We start from the raw sequence: 19,262 nt of genomic DNA on the forward strand, positions 1-19,262 counted from the left end.
GTCTCATGTCATTAATGTGAGACTCTTTTATATTCGCATCCTCATACACCCAACATGTGTGACGAATTTTTAAGCCAAACATGTGAACAACATGAATTGGGTGATGTGGAGCACGTGTGGCCACTGGGATTCTCACGTGAGCTAATTTGCCCTGATACCTTAATGAAAGTTGAGGTTCCACCATAAAACCAATTGACAATATGAAAAATAGTCTAACATCTTATAAGCACATGCAAAGTCTCTGTTAATTACTAACTAATTATAAGAACAAGATAACAACCATTTGAGGTCACTTAGTACTATGGTCTAGCGGTATTCTTTTTCACTTGTAGGTGAGAAGTCTTAGGTTCGATTCTCACTAAAGGCAAATTGGTATTCCTCTTCACCTGTAAGTGAGAGATGTTAGGTTCGATTTTCACCAAAGGTGAATTTGAACCACATTATTGCAAGGCTTAGCCTTCATTTGTAAGTGAGAGATGTTAGATTCGATTTTCGCCAAAGATGAATTTGATCCGCATTATTGCTAGTCTATTATGAGGCTTAGCCCACTCCTCTACCCCTTAGTGTAGATAATATTATTGGTTAATGAAAAAAAAAGATACCAACCATTTGAGAGAATTTAACATCATAACAAAACAAAAAGTGAAAAAAAAATGAAGATTATTGAGACATGTTATATACATAGATAATGAATACATTTTCACCAAAAGCAATAAGCCAGTATAATCCGAAGTCAGAATCATTTTCCTCATGGAGATTCATTTCCCTTCCTTCGAACTTGTGGCTACCTTCTTGCTCTTTCTGATCATGATTCTGAAAATAGGGAAGAGAGCCAAAATAAATTTACCCCCAGGGCCATGGAAGTTACCATTTATAGGAAACTTACACCAGCTCGTTGGCTCTATACCCCATCACGGACTGAGAGACTTGGCCAAGAAATACGGAGCGCTTATGCACCTGAAGCTCGGAGAAGTGTCCACCATAGTTGTCTCATCAGCAGAGTTTGCCAAAGAGGTAATGAAAACCCATGATGTTATCTTTGCATCAAGGCCTCACATTCTTGCTAATAGTATTCTCACTTATGGTGATACAAACATTGGCTTTGCACCATACGGTGATTATTGGAGACAACTACGGAAAATTTGCACACTTGAGCTTTTAAGCATGAAACGTGTTCAATCTTTTCGATCTCTTAGGGAAGAAGAGGTATTCAATCTCATTAAATTGATTCGATTAAGAGCAGAAACGCCTATCAATATAACTGAGCAAATTTACTCATTCACATACGGATTCACATCACGAGCTGCCTTTGGTATAAAATCAAAAGATCAGGACAAATTCATAGATATTGTGAAGCAAGCAATGAAGGTGGCAGGAGGCTTTGATGTTGCAGATGTTTTTCCATCTGTCAGTTTGCTGCATCTGATAAGTGGGATGAGGCCCAAACTTGAGAGGCTACATAAAGAAGCTGATAGGATAATGGAAAACATCATCAAAGAACATAAAAAAGATATGGCAACATCCAAAAGTCAAGACGTTGAAGCAAGGGAAGACCTGATAGATGTTCTTTTAAAATTTCATGAGGAGGAGAGTGGCCTTGAATTTTCCCTAACAGCTGACAACGTCAAAGCAATAATCTTGGTAAGTTCACTTTCCGTCAATTTCATGCTTGACTAAGTGAAACCAATTTTCAACTCGTGGGAAAAATATATTAGACCTTTAAGTAACTTTTATGTATTATGAATTAAGATTTCTCTTTGGTAACTAATTTTGTGATCTTTAATGCATGCTAGGTACAACATTCCCACCTACAGTTCTACCATACGTAGGGTGGATGCAAGTATTTTGTTATGTAATTAATTCACTAACTAGAGTATCAATTATCAACTTTCAGGAAACTTTTGGTGCCGGGGGAGAGACAGCAGCTACAACTGTAAATTGGGCAATATCAGAAATGATAAAAAATCCAAGAATAATGCAGAAGGCACAGGCTGAGGTGAGGGAAATATTCAATGCAAAAGGGCAGGTAGATGAAACAGAAATTAAAGAGATGATGTATTTGAACTTAGTGATCAAGGAGACACTGAGGTTGCACCCTCCTTTTCCTCTGTTACTTCCAAGGGAATGCCGAGAGAGTTGTAAGATTGATGGATATGAAATACCCGTCAAGACTAAAGTAGTTATCAATGCATGGGCAATTGGAAGAGATCCCAACTACTGGACTAATCCCGACAGCTTTTATCCAGAGAGGTTCCTTGACAGCTCCATTGACTTGAAGGGAAAAAACTTTGAATTTATTCCATTTGGTGCCGGAAGGAGAATGTGTCCGGGCATGTCATTTGGTCTTGCCAGTGTAGAGTTCCCACTTGCGTCGTTGTTGTACCACTTTGATTGGAAACTCTCCAATGGAATGAAGCATGATGAAGACCTGGACATGACTGAGGCCTTTGGCGTTTCGGTCCGAAGGAAACAAGACCTGCACTTGATTCCCATTCCTTATCATCCTCCAACTACTGGAAAATAGCAAGGAGAAAAAAAGTTGATTGCCTTTAGTCATATAAAATTAATACCCGTTTCGTATGCACCTCATGTATTGGAAGTCCTCATGTTGCATCTTTTCTTTAATCCAACTATGAATCGTAGTTTAAATATGTGCGTATACACTAGTGGTATATATGATCGTATACACTAGTGGTATATATGATCGTATACACTAGTGATATGTGTGCATACACGTACACCTAATGGTATGTAACATATACCACATGCATGTTATCATTTTATGTTGTAATACATGTTTAATTAATTAAATAAACGAGCTGATCCACTTGAATGGTAGTCATAATCCATTCATTCTAATACTCTTGTACTGTTGTACATATAAATCTAGTTGTCTTGTAAAATTCAAATCCTGCAATTGAAAATGGATATTGGCTTTGCTGACGACGGACTTCTGAGCATAGTAAGAGTGCAGAACCTCCCACAGGTTCTTCGAAGTTCTGCAGCCGATAGTCAGAGGAAGAATTACACTGGACAAGTAACTAATGATGATAAGTTGATCTTGCGTGAAACCATGTTGCATAATCAGGGTTAGGGATTTGAGAAGGCGGGACAGAGTTTGTGTCTGGTTTTGGCTTCGGGATCGTGTATTGTGAGGTGAGGAGATAGGTTGACTCCGTCAGTAAACAGCCAAAGGTTATGTCCAATGAGGAAGGATTTGATTTGGCACAGCCAAAGTAGGTGGTCGGAGTCGGACAAATTTTGAAAAAGTTAAGGTTACACCATAAAATCAATTAGTAATATGGAAGTAGTTCAACTTATTTATAAGCTTATATAAGGTCCCTCCTCCCATTAATATAGGATTCACTCTCAACACGCTCCTTCACATATTTCGAATTTATAAGCCTAACACGTGAACAACACAACAAGGTCACATAGAGCACGTGTGACTGCTTGGCTTCACAAGTGAGGCAACCTGTTTTGATACCATGAAGAAGTTGAGGTTCTACCATAACACCAATTGACAATATGGAGAGTAGCACAACTTACTAATAAGCATATGTAAGGTCCTTCTCCTATCAATGTGAGATTCATTATTGACAGAAAAGAAGAAGTAGTGAAGGAAATAGTGGTGGGGAAGTTGGGAAAAACACCAAACTTGTATATAAGAAATAGTCTAACACAGAACACAAAGCAATGAAAAATTTGAGGTGAGAGTAAAAAACGTTGAATACACAAAACAGGGGAAAAGCCAAAACCAAACATCTAGGAATCATAAACACAAAATGTGATACCAAAATTACAAGAGTAATTCTATTTATACTATGTTTTTATATCATATTTCGATACCACCTTATGTGGCATCTGATGTGGACAGCCACATCATTTGAAAAATATGCAAAACCCAAGGAAATGAATGAGAAAAACTCCTCATATACCACAATCATCATTTAATTAACCAGTTTTTCTAAAGTATTAATTTATTAAATAATGAACTAAATTTAAAAATCTGATTAATTTCACAAACGAGACGAGCAGCTCAATAAATAAATGATCACGACAAGCAGGAAAATTTAAAAAACATACCCGGAGATGAATTCAATCAGGTACTACATGTTAGAATGGAATTAATTAATTAATTCAGAATTCTTTCCATAACATTTTATAGGAATGTAAATTCTAATTGTAATTAGTGTAGCATTCTTACTTTTGAGATTAATAACCCTATATATATATATATGTATATGTATATATATTTTACACATCAACACAAAGAGTCATAATTCTACCTAGGATCACTCATATATATTTTTAGGTACTAGGGTTTCACTCCTCTTCCCCATGGAATTGGATCCTCTTCTGAGCAAAGGCTCGGGATCTTCCTGACCTACTAACAAGGACCGTTAGACTTTAATCTAATATCTACAATTATTATAACTTTTAGAGAGATTCTTTATTTGTAACTGTTTGATCAAAATCTAATGACCCGTGTTATTGGATCAGGAGAATCTCGAGCCTTTGATCAGTTGAGGATCTAATTCTCTGCCTCTCCCACTTCTCGTGCCCTCCTGTTTTGTGTGGTCACGGTTAAACCACGTCAAAATTTTATATTTTTTTTTTTATAGAGATAATAAGACAAAAATAATAATAATATAAAATGTTGACGTGACTTAACCGTGACCACACAAACAAGAGGGCACAAAAAGTAGGAGGGCAGAGAATCAGCCTCCCTCCTTGCCGTCTAAACCAAACAAAATAAAATAAAAAATCAAAACACAGCAGCTTGCCGTCTCTCTTTTCTCCACTCAGGGCTTCATCTTCTTCCTCCATCGCCAAAACACTGCAAACTTTCTTAAGCCTTATACTGCCAACTATATTGTTTGGGTTCGTCAACTCAAAGCCTTTCCATTGGTCATGATATCTGGAACGGTTCATTGCCAATCCTAAATACATTGAATTGACCCTCCCTTATCAACAAGATGAATTGGTCATTAGCTATCTCATGAGTACAATCTCTGAGTCTTTACTTTATCTCACTGCTGGTTATGCTACGTCTCATGTTTTATGGGATTGTCTTCATACGCACTTTTCTCAGACCTATGTCGCTCATGAAGCCACTCTGTGCTTTCAACTCTTAGATTTGTCCAAAGGCTCCAAGATCGCGTATGTCTACATCCAAAATGCCAAATCTCTTACAGATCAACTTGCTGAAATTGGTGAACGTATCTCTGACACAATCTTGTTATGTGTACAATTCGTGGACTCAGCCCCGATTACCAGATGCTCACCGCTACCTTGATTAATGGTCTTATTCCTTCCTTCACCGAGTTACTTTCCACAATTCTCACATTTGACCAACAAAACTCGAAAAATCCTTCTAGAGTTCACAGTACCAATCGCTTCTCATTGTGAATTCACCGTCTTCTTCCAATTAAAGGTCCGGTGGTGGTCGTAGCAATGGCTGTGGTGGTGGAGAGAATCGTTGCGGCTGGCGTGGCCCTTCTGCCCGTGGGGACAATTTCAAGTGGAACAACAATCAGCAGCATCAATTTCTTTGGAGCCCAGCCTTTCCAAGGCGCGGGCCTAGTGCACAACCTCCAGCAACTTGGCTGGCTCACATTCTAGCAGCAGCATACCCATCACTCTCCCAGGTCCAACCCGTCCCCTTCTTTTTCCGCCAACTTGGTGTTACAACTGTAATAACTCTCAACACACCCAACAAACTTGCACACATCACTACAGTGGGCCTGATCAAGCCCCACCCTTTGCTGGAGCCAAACTTTTACAACAACCAGAACCCGTTTGGTATTATGACACTGGGCTACCCATCAGATGAAAGGTCATTCATCCTTAGTTCCTCATATGAAGCCCTATACCAGTCCTTTTAGGGTGTGTTTGTTTCCCTTCACTAGCCCTTATTGGACTGGACTAGACTAATAATTAGTCCAGTCCCATGTTTGTTACTTCATGGGACTAGCTTTAGTAGGAGTAAGTCGGACTCGCCTCGACTAAGGACCGTGCTAGACGGTCTTAGAGAGAGACGTCGCGAACCATGGGCCTAGCTAATCCCTTCGATCGCTCTGTGCTCGCGTCCTCTACTCTCCTCTCTGCTCGTGTTCTCTCCCTCTCTCCTCATCCCCAACCCTAAATCATGAACAAAGACCTCGATTCAATATGGGAACCAGAATCCGAATCATTATCGGACCTTTGCAGTGATTTGCCTCACTATTCAGTCCCCAAAGCGTTCAGTTTGCGATCTCCCTTGAGTTTTGATCGAGGAGTTTGTATTGGGTAGGTAGCTTTGGGGTTTTACAATCAACTAATCGAAATATCGAATATGAAATTATTGAAATTATGAGAATATTGGGGATTTGTTCTAATTCATTGCTCTGAAATGTAGGGTTTTGGGGTTTTGCAGTTGCAGGAGGAGAAGATGAAAGTCAACATCTTGCGTATCCTTCTCACTGTGTTTATTTTATTCTGATCTTTCTTTCAAACTACTCTAGTTTATATACCATTTGCAACTAGCTCATGTAATTTTCTATACTTTTTATTCCAAGATATAACTTTGCTGCATTTAATCATATGGTAGACTGAATTTTGGCTTGATAGTTTCGAATTCCTATGATTTTGATTTTGTTCTTTCTTTCAAATTTACTAGTTTATACCAATTAGAAATAGCTTTTGTAATGCTCTTTTCTTTCCCGTCTTCAAATTGTTGCATCTAATCGTGGTGGAATGAATTTTAGCTTGACGGTATTGAATTTCTATGATTTGTCATCCTCTGGAACTATGAATAGTTAATGAGCTGTAGAGTTTTACTACCTTAATTGTAATCTAATGTTATGAATGGCGATCACAAGATCAGTATCTATTATGTTAGTCATGAATCTCTAGCATATGCTCCCCCTGTTTATGATTCAGTGCGATTATCTTTTTAACAACGATCGTCATAATTTGACAATCCCATTTGCTCGGTGATCTTGTTTTAACTTGAAACATCTTTGATGGGAAATGGACGCATTATGCATTTTATCATAACTGTTTTCTCTTGACCCTTCTCTCTTTGCGAATATCTGCTAGGGATTTTATACAGAGTATGTCTTTTTTACCTCTTTTCTATCTCTTATGTTCATTAATCAATTGCTGCATGTGTGAATGTGTGTAAATTTGATGTGCCCTGTTTTTTGCTCAATGTTTCCAGTCTCAAAATGATGTGGTTAACTCCATGAAGGAGGCAACATCCAAGGAACTTCTGAATGTGAGCCAAGTAAAATGATAATTAGGTGTCCTATGAGAAAAGTAAAATGATCATTCAAATTTTGATTAGAAAAGTAGTATTAAGGACAAAGAATTGCGTGTCCCAGCATGTGATGCTTTTATCTATTTCCTATCAAGTCCACAATTTGATGCACATGCAGGGCTTTTGATTAGAAAAGTAGTATTAAGGACAAGGAATTTAGATGCAGATTCAGAGCTTTGGAGTTTGAGTGTTGTTTTGATAAATTATTAATAAATAATTCGAAAAGCTTGGAGCTAAATTAATTAATTGTTTGTCTATATATGTACTTTGCAATGACTCTGCAATGGCAGTAGTCTGGTGCACTGGGTTCAGTTGTTTGTTTTGGTTTAGTTGTTTGGTTATTTAGTTATTTGGTTTGGCTCAAATGGTTCTATTAGTATACTTGTGACATATCAATGATGATCTATCTGTGCAATTTAGGATTGAGAATACAATCATGCACATGAATATAAGCACGCAAAGATTATATCACACACAATTGCTTTGTAATTTTGGGTAAGATTGTATTCAGCCACCATTGACCACTGATTCTAGAAACTGAGACCAAGTAATTTTGCATCTTTGTATCTTTGTGTAAAGCTTACTTCTTGTATTGACAGTACTTTTTAACTTACCATCCATTGACCAGTTAATCTGATTGTAACTTTTTAATCTGCAGGAGCCCAGATTATTGCATTAGGATTTCCCTATTCCAAAAATTGTTGTTTCTCTGATTTGCATATTGATTTGTGACAAAGCCTTATGACTTGAGTTTTCCCCTATGAGCAGGTTCTGCCTCATCAAACTCCATTCCCTAATTGTTTCAAACAGGGTTATGGTACCCTTTTGATGGAGGAGGTCGAGCGGATCGCTAATAGGCAGCATAGATCGAAAAAGATTGTTGTTATTCGGGAGTAGGAACTCATCATTACTATAGGAAATCAGGTTACAAGCTTGAAAGCCTTACATGGTGAAAATTTTTGTATGACGAGCAGGGACGAAGCCAGAGATTTGTGTGAATGGGGGCATCATGAAACAGTAAAGTCATAATTAAAAAGCTCAAGAATTTACTAAACACATACTTATATATTAATCCAGAAAATTTTTCATACAACAGTCCCTTACAATATCCCTCGACGCGTTTTCATGTTCTGAAAGCGTTGCATGACAACATCATTACTAATACCATCAAATATCTCTCTCTATAAAAATAATCATGTTATCATTCATCCATTGATCTCCCATCCGATTTCTCAATCGATTCTTCAAAATTTTCATGGCCAAAAATGCTCTTTCAACAGTTGCAATAACAACTGGAAGAGTTAGTGCTAATGTCAGAAGAAAGTAAACCAGCGAATACACCTTGTGTTTTTTGCATTGAACCATTTTCTTTGCAAGATCTCCAATCTCTTTTAAACCTGAAAACTCAATGCTAGATTGCATATCCACAATGTAAGTCTCAAGTTGAATCTTAAGTATCACTAGCCCATTCAAAGAGAAGTCTTTAGGATAAAACTGGGCAAGACGCAATAGCTTTTGGCTATCAAAAGCAGAGAAGGAGTTAGCTGAACATAAACATGCCAAACAAAGAAGTAACTTAGTTTTGGTCTCATTGAAACAATTATTTAGTTCTTGGAGCTGGCAATCCAAAACAACATAAAATATCCCAACACAATAATGATGCATATTTGTGACTACTTGTGCTTTTCGTTGCCCTCGCCTTCGAGAAAGAAACATATCATCCATATTAGGCACATCAATATTATGTTTAAGACAAAATTATGAGACTTCACTAAGTAAAGAATCCCAACCACTTTTCCTCATTATATCCAACCTTTGCTTACAAACTCCAACCAACTTCATGGCATTTACAATATCCTAATCCTTCCTTTGCAATGCTTGTGACAATTCATTGGTTATTCCTAGTACATCTTTCATCAAGTGTAGATTAAACACAAAATCAAATGATTGCATGGAATCCAATAAATTATTCGCTTCACATCTTTTTTGAAAGCTTACTCCATCATCTACTATTACTTCAAGTACATCAAGTATGGATGAAAATATAGTCATTATACTTACTAAAGTACCCAAGTGTGAACCCCAACATGTTTCTCCAGCACGTTTCAAAGTAGTTTCTTGATTTTTGCCTTTCCCACTTGTAAACTCATCATTATTTAGTGCTTCAATAACTGCAATAGATTGCTTCTCTCGAAGAAGATCACAACGCTTTGATGAAGCTCCAACAACATTTACCAAAATAGTAACTACACTAAAAAGAGACTCAATTTGGATGTTCTTCTTTGCCATAGCTATAAGAGCTAATTGAAGTTGATGTGCAAAGCAATGAATATAATAGGCACAACCATTTTCTTTCATAATAAGAGTTTTAAGACCATTGAACTCACCTTGCATATTGTTGGTCCCATCGTAACCTTGCCCACACAACCTAGACATGCTCAATTTATGCCTAGAAAATACCTCATCAATGGTTTCCTTGAGTGAGAGAGCAGCGGTACTAGTAACATGCTCAATGCCAATAAAATGCTCAACGACATGCCCATTCTTGTCCACATAACGCAATACAATAGCCATTTGTTCCTTTGTTGATACGTCGCAAGATTCATCAATCAAAATAGAGAACAATGAAGTGCCAATGTCTTTAATAATAGCCTTGATGGTCTCAGTTGCACAAGCATTTACAATGTCTTTTTGAATATTTGGTGATGTCAATTTGTGATTCTCCGAAGCATTTTTCAAAGTAACGGCTTTCACATCTTCATTGTGGTCGACAAGAAACTGTAAAAGCTCAAGAAAGTTCCCATGGTTGCTTGAATGTTCAGATTCATCATTACCATGAAATGCAAGCCCTTGTCTCAAAAGAAATCGACAACAATCAATTGATGCATTCAACCGAGCTCTATATTGAATTCGAGCTTCATCATGAGTTTTAGAGAAAAAAGATTGGATATGTTGCTTTTGACTCCTTAAAGCTTCAAAATTACTCCATGCTTGATTGTGTGCACTATTGACGCCTCCAATATGAGTTAGAAGTCTTTCTTTCTTCTTCTAGTTAGAAAATCCTTCGCCAACAAAGAATCACCACCTGCTTGTTTTCCAATGTTTGGTTTAAAAAGGTAGCAACACAAACAAAAGGCAGCATCTTTTTCTATACTATATTCCAACCAAGTAGGAAAATCATCAAACCAAGCAAGGTTGAATAGTCTTTACATGTCTCCATATTTCTTGTAAGGAAAATTATGGGTTTTAGGTTGTTGAGGACCAGCTAGCACATACGCTGTTCGTACTTGATTTCGAATATTAGGATTGTAATCCAAAATTCGAATTCGCTTACCAGGATCGGATGGAAGATTTGATAAAATAAATTATGTACTATCTTGTCCTTGAGTATCATTATTTTCTCAATAACTAGAGATGGCGACACTAATATTTTTTTGAAAAACCTCTCCATGATGTTTCAGTCTGCAAAGTCAATCATATTGATACCAATAACAAATAAGGTTCATACGTAATTTGTAGAATTTATAGAATAAAAATCTCAATAAAATTCTTAGACTCTTAATCCTAGAGTATACTATACTAATATACCTAATAACTAATCCATATCCAACCAAGGCAACAATTCAATTAACCAATAACCAATATGGCAATACCAATAAACATACAAATCATTCAACAAATAAACATTTAATTCAACTAATCATATGAATAAATGTATACCCATATTCATAGAATATGTAATTTCATAATTTCATTCATCAATAATCATAGAATTCATATCAATAACCAAGAACCATATTAGTGCATTACCATATGATTCTATATTTCTATACCAATTAAACAAAAATTAATCTTAAATAATTAATTAGGGTTAGGGATTATAGATTTAGGAATTAAAATAAATTACCTAAATATATATATGTCGGCTAGAGTGGCTGGCTGGGAGCCTGGGGACAACGCCTTTGTTGCTCCTGTTCTGTTCCGTTTCTGCTGCTGCCTGCTGGGAATTTGGGGAACTGGGGAAGAGCTGCTCTCTGATTAGCAAAGGAAACGGAAAGATGGAAATAATGGAATGGGGCTGGACCGGGTGGGGACAAGCAGTCCCCCACTATAACATACCTTTTTATTTTTTTCAAACATATACGAAACGACTCCGTTTCGTTTATTTTTATTTTTTATACCAGGACCAAAACGACTTCGTTTTGGCCTGGAATATAAAAAATAAAATAAAACCTAGCTCTACTTTTGCAGAACCAGATTGGAGAGCAAAACCAGAAAAATCTCAATGGGGGCTCTGCCTCTACTGCTGCAAAACTCGATCAATTTAAGCAGCATGCCAACATGATGAAAATTATCTTTGGCTCGGACATTTGTCAAACTATAAGCTTAATGTGAAAGCCGAAAGGTGGAGAGAAGATAAATGTTGGTGCATGCCGCTTTGTAGGACCAACGAATTGCTGATGATATTCATCTCAGGGTGAAGAAGATAGGGATTAATCTGGAAAAGGAAAAATTAATCAATGAATATACGCTCGAATGTCAATCTATTATATGCCATATAATGCAATGAGGATGGCAATCATAAGGCAGCACACAGTACTCATCCCCTAAGAATCAATCCTGCAAAAGAGTCAGCATCAGAAAAATCTCAGTAGGGGCATCCGCCCCCCTAGGCCCATGGTAGCTCCATCCTTGATGACGAGATAAAAAAAAAAGTTTTCATGCAATTTTGTAACATTATCCTAAACAAGTTGTAACTTCATATTGCATAACCAGTTTATTTGTTTTGAGATTCCAAATACACATTTCTTTTGTGGTATTCATGAGTTCTTTTGTTATATTCACGAGTTCTTTTCTAAATTTGGTATATATTTTTTATTGAATCTCACTCATCCAATAATATTAATTTTAATAATATCTTAATAAAAAATAAATTAAAATAGAGTTATTTTCATTATCCTGCCTCTTAGTCTGATACTGCACCAAATGCTTCACTAAGTCAGTCCAACTTAGTCTAGTCTAAGCCAGTCCAGCTTAGTCCTAGAAGCTAGTCCAGTCCGAGATAGTCCGGTGCAACAAATGCACCCTTAATGTCTATTTTGGTAGTGGTGATACTTTCAATTTGGCTAGCCTGCCAATCCGGTACTTCAATTTTTGCCCTTTTTAATTTTTTAACAATGTGGGAATTGTTGTGAACATAATTTAGGGGGTTTTAGATCCAGGTCCAAAAACATAGAGTGTTTTTAGGAATTAGTCCAATTATCTAATTATATGTTTTTATTTCTTTTATACTCATTTTATATTTTCTAAAAATATTAAAGATCAATTAAAATCTTCTAATATTATGCATTTTCGAACTCCAAAAAATATAATTAATATCTTATAACAAAAAAACTAATATACTATCTGCAAAACATTCTACCCTAACTCAAGTAACAAATATATGAATGTATATTATACCTATACGTGAGATATGAAACTTAATTAAAAGGTAGAAAAAACATAACATACCTACAAGTAAGACACATTAATCTGTGATAGGTGGATTATAAAAAAAAGAAAGAATTTGTCATATAGGTAGATAAATATGATTAACCTGTGATATAGGTTGATTATAAAAATTAAAAATAAAATCTATAAATTGGGTTTAAAGCAGAAGGAAGAACGAGAAATAACAAAAAGAAAAATAAAAAGAAATAAGCAAAGAGATAATTGGGAATAAATTTGATTTTTATAATAAATCTTATCATTCATGACACACCCCGACCCAGAATGTCCACTAGGACTCCGAATCGAGCTATGCTGGCCGACACTTGGAAGGTGACGAAACCATAAAGTGTGATGATGTGGAAAAATGAATAAATTTAAACCTAAAGGTGCCTAAATACAAGAATGCACTGGTGAGCGGGAATGAACCCACTTCACACGTGATGTTAGAACACAAGCACGTACATAAGAGTGAATTAAGAATCCTACCCTCGAAATAATCTCCAATACTAAGAATCACCACGAATCTTCGACAATAAGAAAGATCAGGTAATAAAACCTGGAGGGTGAAGATAAGACAAGGGTGAGTGGCCCTGTAAATGAATTTTAATAGAAACCATATAAAACATTATAACCCCTCGCTACAACACCTGTATAATTCCCAGAAAAATCATAAATATACCATAACACAACATCTCGTCAGCAATATCAAATAATCATATGTTTAGTAACTCATACTAGTACGCAAGTCGGAGTAATCTATGGTGACCTGTACGACCTACCCATATCTCATCACATATACTACTTCATCACATATTTCATCACATATGCTAGCTTATCACATATCTCATCACATATTCTAGCTCATCACATATGCTAGCTTATCACATATTCATCACATATGCTAGCTTATAACATATTAATCACATATGCTAACTTATCACATATCTCATCACATATGCTAGTTTATCACATATTTCATCATATATGCTAGCTCATCACATATCTCATCACATATGCTAGTTTATCACATATTTCATCATATATGCTAGCTTATCACATATTCATCACATATGCTAGCTTATCACATATTCATCACATATGCTAACTTATCACATATTCATTACATATGCTAACTTATCACATATCTCATCACATATGCTAGCTCATCACATATTCATCACCTATGCTAGCTCATCACATATTCATCACCTATGCTAGCTTATCACATATTCATCACATATGTTAGCTTATCACATATTCATCATATATGTCAGCTCATCACATATTCATCCCATATGCTAGCTTATCACATATTCATTACATATGTTAGCTCATAAATTAGAGTCACCTCTAGTGACCTGTACAACTTATCTATAGCTCAATAAGTATACCTGCACACGAGTCGGAACCACCTAAAGTGGTCTGTATGACAGGACTGGGTGTAAATAAATACGCTCAAGTGCTACGATCACGTAAAGACTGTGTGAATAATCGCTGGTCACCTACGAGTCGGAACCACCTATAATGGTATGTACGACAGGAATGTGCACCTACCTTGGATCCAAGGTAAGCGTAAGGTGCAGGAGGTGAACATCACGTGAATGACTGTGCCCTGGCCACGCATGGAAGCACTAACACCGTGGTGCAGGTTTATAAGCTCTCAATGCATCTCAACATAACATTTATGATTCAGGAGCAACTCGTACGATAGTGTCAGGGTTGCTTAAGACATAATATGGTCATGCCATAACCCCATCATGTCAACTAATACCATAAACTCACCTGAACTTACCTAGGTGTCCTGAGTTCACCTTCGCGCTTCCAAGCATTTACAATGATTATGTGCAGGTAATATACATATGAATATGCCATGATGCAATCAGAATTCAACCATAACATAGTATTCCTATATATAATATGGCATAAAATGCATAATCCATAACGCCCTACTCCCGAATTACTTACTTTTGAAAATAATTATCGATGATAAGCCCAACTAGATACTAGTTTAATTAACTATCATTACTTACGTTTCCTTACTTCAATTTCCTGATTCTTCACACATTGATTTATGACCAATATTTAACCACCAAATCATAAGGTTAAATCGTATATTTTCCACCACTGTCCCTCACATTACTCAATTCTCTAAACAAGGCTATTGCCTCAATTATTTAGTCTCATTTATTGTATGGCTGCATTCAACGTCTCGTTAGACTGCCTATGTACCTTAAATAGGGATCAAGCCATTCGTAGTTCACAATAATTACTTCAAAACATTAACAATAATTGTAAGCCATAATCAATTTATAAACATTTATGAAATTATCAATCACACACACACACACACACACATATATATATAATATACGATGAAAAGGAAAAGACCCACTCACCTGAGGTCCATGCTACAACTCCCTAGCACGCATATCGAGACATCATGAACCATTGTCGCCTATGACCAATTATCAAATCGCATCTCAGAGTTCTGACCGATAAAAATACATAATTCACATAAAACACACCCCTAAGATTTGATCCAGAAGATCCGCAATACAGATTTTCGATCCGTTACTTCCAAAGATACACATTATGATTCTAGAACAACATCCTAAAATTTCATTAAGATCCAACAATTGGATCTCCACCAATTGCCAAAAACCAAGTGGCGGTCAACATTTTATTTTATGAACTTACAAATCCAATTTGGGAAGATCCGTGCATCGGATTCCCAATCCGTAAGTTTCTATGTTCCTTAAATATTATGTACTATAATGTATTAAAGTTTAGTGATGATCCAACGGTCGGATCATCGATTCACATCTTTACCAAGTAACGTATCTTAATGAATTTAGGTCCAAACGATCGAGCTACGATATACAATCACCAAAACTAAACTCAAAACATCTAATTTAGCCTAAAAATAACATTGACGGTCCCTTGGCCACGCGCTGCCGTAGGTGGCGGTCGGCCGCCTTGACTCGCCGGAAAATCCAATTATTTCAAAAAATTATCAAAATTTATAGGAATGAAGATCTCAATAAGTAAAGTAAAATTTATACATGTGGCCAAGTCCAATTTGGCCTAGAAGAGCCCCAATTTTTCTTAAACCCGTCGGAAACTTTATAAATGGGTGTTTTTGATTCGTCCCCAATTCGACTCCAACGCTCCAACCAATGATTGGGCATTGTTCTAGGCCTCAAGGGAAGCCTAATGGTGGTGGAGATAGACTGTAATTCATTAAAAATAGCGGATTTCCACCATAGAAGCTTTTAGGTATCCCGTCGCAAAACGCTGTAGTTTGGTCCAATTTCTGTGAAATCTTGAATGAATGATGAAGGAGAAGGAGTATGAGGGTGATTACAGGTGGTATTTGGGTGAAATTCGCCTAAAACTTGGCTAGAAACCACCGGAATCCAACCGGGTCGAACGAACTGGGTGTGCGGGTTAACGGGATCTAGTGTGATCACACCTCTCTCTTCCTTCTCTTGTTTCTGATTGGATCTCCTCCTTCCTCTCTCTTCTCCCCATTCAGCCACTCTCTCCTTTTCTCTCCTGTTCCCTCTTCTTCTTCCCCCGTTTTCATTCTTTTCTGTTTTTCCCTCCTTTCCCCCCCCCACACACACCAATAGCCTAATTCAATTAATAATAATAATAATAATAATAAAAGAAAAATAGTGTAAAATAACTAAAATAGTATTTCATTCCAAATACTTTCGGGTTCGTAACTCAATAAAACTTTAACAATAACTCCAAAATCACTTCTACCTTTGCCTACGCATCGGTACGATCAAGTTCCATCCAAATATGTCAAGAAACATGAAAAAATATACGAGAATCACATACGTCCTCGAAAAAATCACGCTTTGCCCGTAGGGTGTTTTCGTAATTTCATGCATTAAAATTTTAAAACCATAATTTTTAAGGACGGGTTGTCATAGATTGAAAATTCTCCCCCATCACCTCATGTGGAGTCTCAGTTTTAATTTCTGTTTTATTTCCACATTTGATCATGTCACGAACGAGGACTTTTAGATCACGTCCCACGAGTAAGTTAACAACATCCCACTTCTATCTTAGTTGTTTTCGCAAGTGTCTCATTGTTGAAACTTCAATGCCCATTTTAAGAAAATAAATCATCGCCAATACCTTAAGTTTGGAGGCTGGAAGAATACTGCTTTCTACTTAAGTAAAACTATTACCAATTGGAACACCACGTAAGCATAACATTGGTTCGGTATCACGACTATTGATTTTCACATTTTCTACACATACAAAATACCTCGAACTGAGAGGGTATAATGATACTTTCCAACTCCATTCGTATAACAAAATGATTATAATCATTTGAATTATTTCTTGATGGTTAACAGTAACTCCATATCGACACTCGTATTTTCCAACTAAAATAGAATAGGACAACTGAAAGTATTCAAGAGCACTATGAGAACTTAGTCCTTTCCAAAGCGTAAGTGTATTTAAGAAGTTCTAGGGTTGATAAAGATTTTAGACACATTTCCATAAGGAATTGTCATTCGATTTCCAAGCAAAGACAATAATTGTTAACTTTAAATCACGGATAAAATAGTTCATTCCAAATGGTTCCGTACATTGATAAGACTACTATGAATTTAACATGCTTTACGAGGAAACTCTGAGTTTCAAAAGTTGTTACATAGCTCATCACATATGCTTATCACATATTTCATCATATATGCTAGCTCATCACATATTCATCACATATGCTAGCTTATCACATATTCATCACATATGCTAGCTTATCACATATTCATCATATATGCTAGCTCATCACATATTCATCACATATGCTAGCTTATCACATATTCATCACATATGCTACCTCATAAATCGGAGTCACCTCTAGTGACCCGTACGACTTATCCATAGCTCAATAAGTATACCTCCTGCACACGAGTCGGAACCACCTAAAGTGGTTTGTACGACAGGACTGGGTGTAAATAAATACACTCAAGTGCTACGATCACGTGAAGACTGTGCGAATAATCGCAGGTCACCTACAAGGCTATTGTCTCAATTATTTAGTCTCATTTATTATATAGTTGCATCAAACATCTCGTTAGACTGCCTATGTACCCTAAATAGGGATCAAGCCATTTGTAGTTCACAATAATTACTTCAAAGCATTCACAGTAATCGTAAGCCATAATCAATTTATAAACGTTTATGGAATTATCAATCACATATATGTGTGTGTATATATATATATATATATATATATAATATACGATGGAAAGGAAAAGACCACTCACCTGAGGTCTGCGCTACGACTCCCTAGCACGTATATCGAGACATCACGAACCATTGTCGCATATGACCAATTATCAAATCGCATCTCAGAGTTCTGATCGATAAAAATACACACACCCCTAAGATTTGATCCGGAAGATCTGCATTACAGATTTTTGATCCATTACTTCCAAAGATACACATTATGCTTCTAGAACAACATCCTAAAATTTCATTACGATCCAACGGTCAGATCTCCACCAATTGCAAAAACCAAGTGGCGGTTGATAGGAGCATATTTATGCGACTTAGTTGGCTTGTTCTTGTGCATTTATGTCGTGTTTCCTTAGTTATTTTAATGTTTAAAGTCATTTTCGTGTGTTTTCAGACTCTAAGTACAAAGTATGCAAGAAGATGCATTTTGGAGGCCTTTGGAGCATGTTTCGGGCTTGGAATGGATAGCAAATGCATGGGCCAAGTGGATGGACGAATTTGAGAACTAAAGATGCCAAAAATATGAAGAATTATTGTCCAAAAGATGAAGAAAATAGCCCAAAAATCTGTCACCCCAACTTGCATTCCTTGCCATGCAAACCACATAGAATTCCCTTTGGATTCCATGCCATGCTTGATCACTCTTGTCCCCTACATAATTTCTAATTTCATGCTTCAATTCATTTAATTATTACACTCAATTGCTTGATACCTCTTGTTCCCTTCACTCATTAGATTTTAGACAACATTTACATCCATTACATGCACCAATTGATGCTCCATCATTCACATTTGGAATCCCATGCCTTGTGTACCACATGTTGCTGCACCTTTGACCCATTTATTGACACATTTTCACCTCCCTTTCCATCTCTATGCAATGTACACAATCATTCATGCTCCCTAGCTTCAAGACCACTCCATTTTACCCCTCACACTTTGCATCATCACTTCATTTTCACCCTTGGACCATTGCACACCACACACACAAATTACCATGCATTTCATCCTTAACCTAACCTGATTTTCTAAGGTTTTTGGAGCCTATAAATACATGTTTACACCCCTTGGCCAAAGAACAATCCCCCATATTCATCATTTTATCACATAAATTCGTCCATACACACCCTAGGAAGCAAAACACCCCAAAAACACCATTCTAGTGCCTAGAAAACATAACAGCCACTCCACCTTCTTCCACCCTCTT

At 36.6% G+C, this 19,262-nt stretch overlaps 1 protein-coding gene across 1 annotated transcript; it reads left to right on the forward strand.

Annotated features, from left to right (window-relative positions):
* The first annotated feature begins 750 nt into the window (after positions 1-750).
* On the forward strand, positions 751-2,552 carry LOC103448438 (premnaspirodiene oxygenase-like). Its single transcript, XM_008387702.3, has 2 exons — positions 751-1,641; positions 1,895-2,552. Exons 1-2 carry the CDS (start codon positions 751-753, stop codon positions 2,522-2,524), a joined length of 1,521 nt encoding a protein of 506 aa, XP_008385924.2. The 3' UTR covers positions 2,525-2,552.
* The last annotated feature ends 16,710 nt before the right edge of the window (positions 2,553-19,262 follow it).

The sequence above is a fragment of the Malus domestica genome, chromosome 11 (assembly GCF_042453785.1).
Source record: "Malus domestica chromosome 11, GDT2T_hap1".
Lineage (NCBI taxonomy): Eukaryota > Viridiplantae > Streptophyta > Magnoliopsida > Rosales > Rosaceae > Malus > Malus domestica.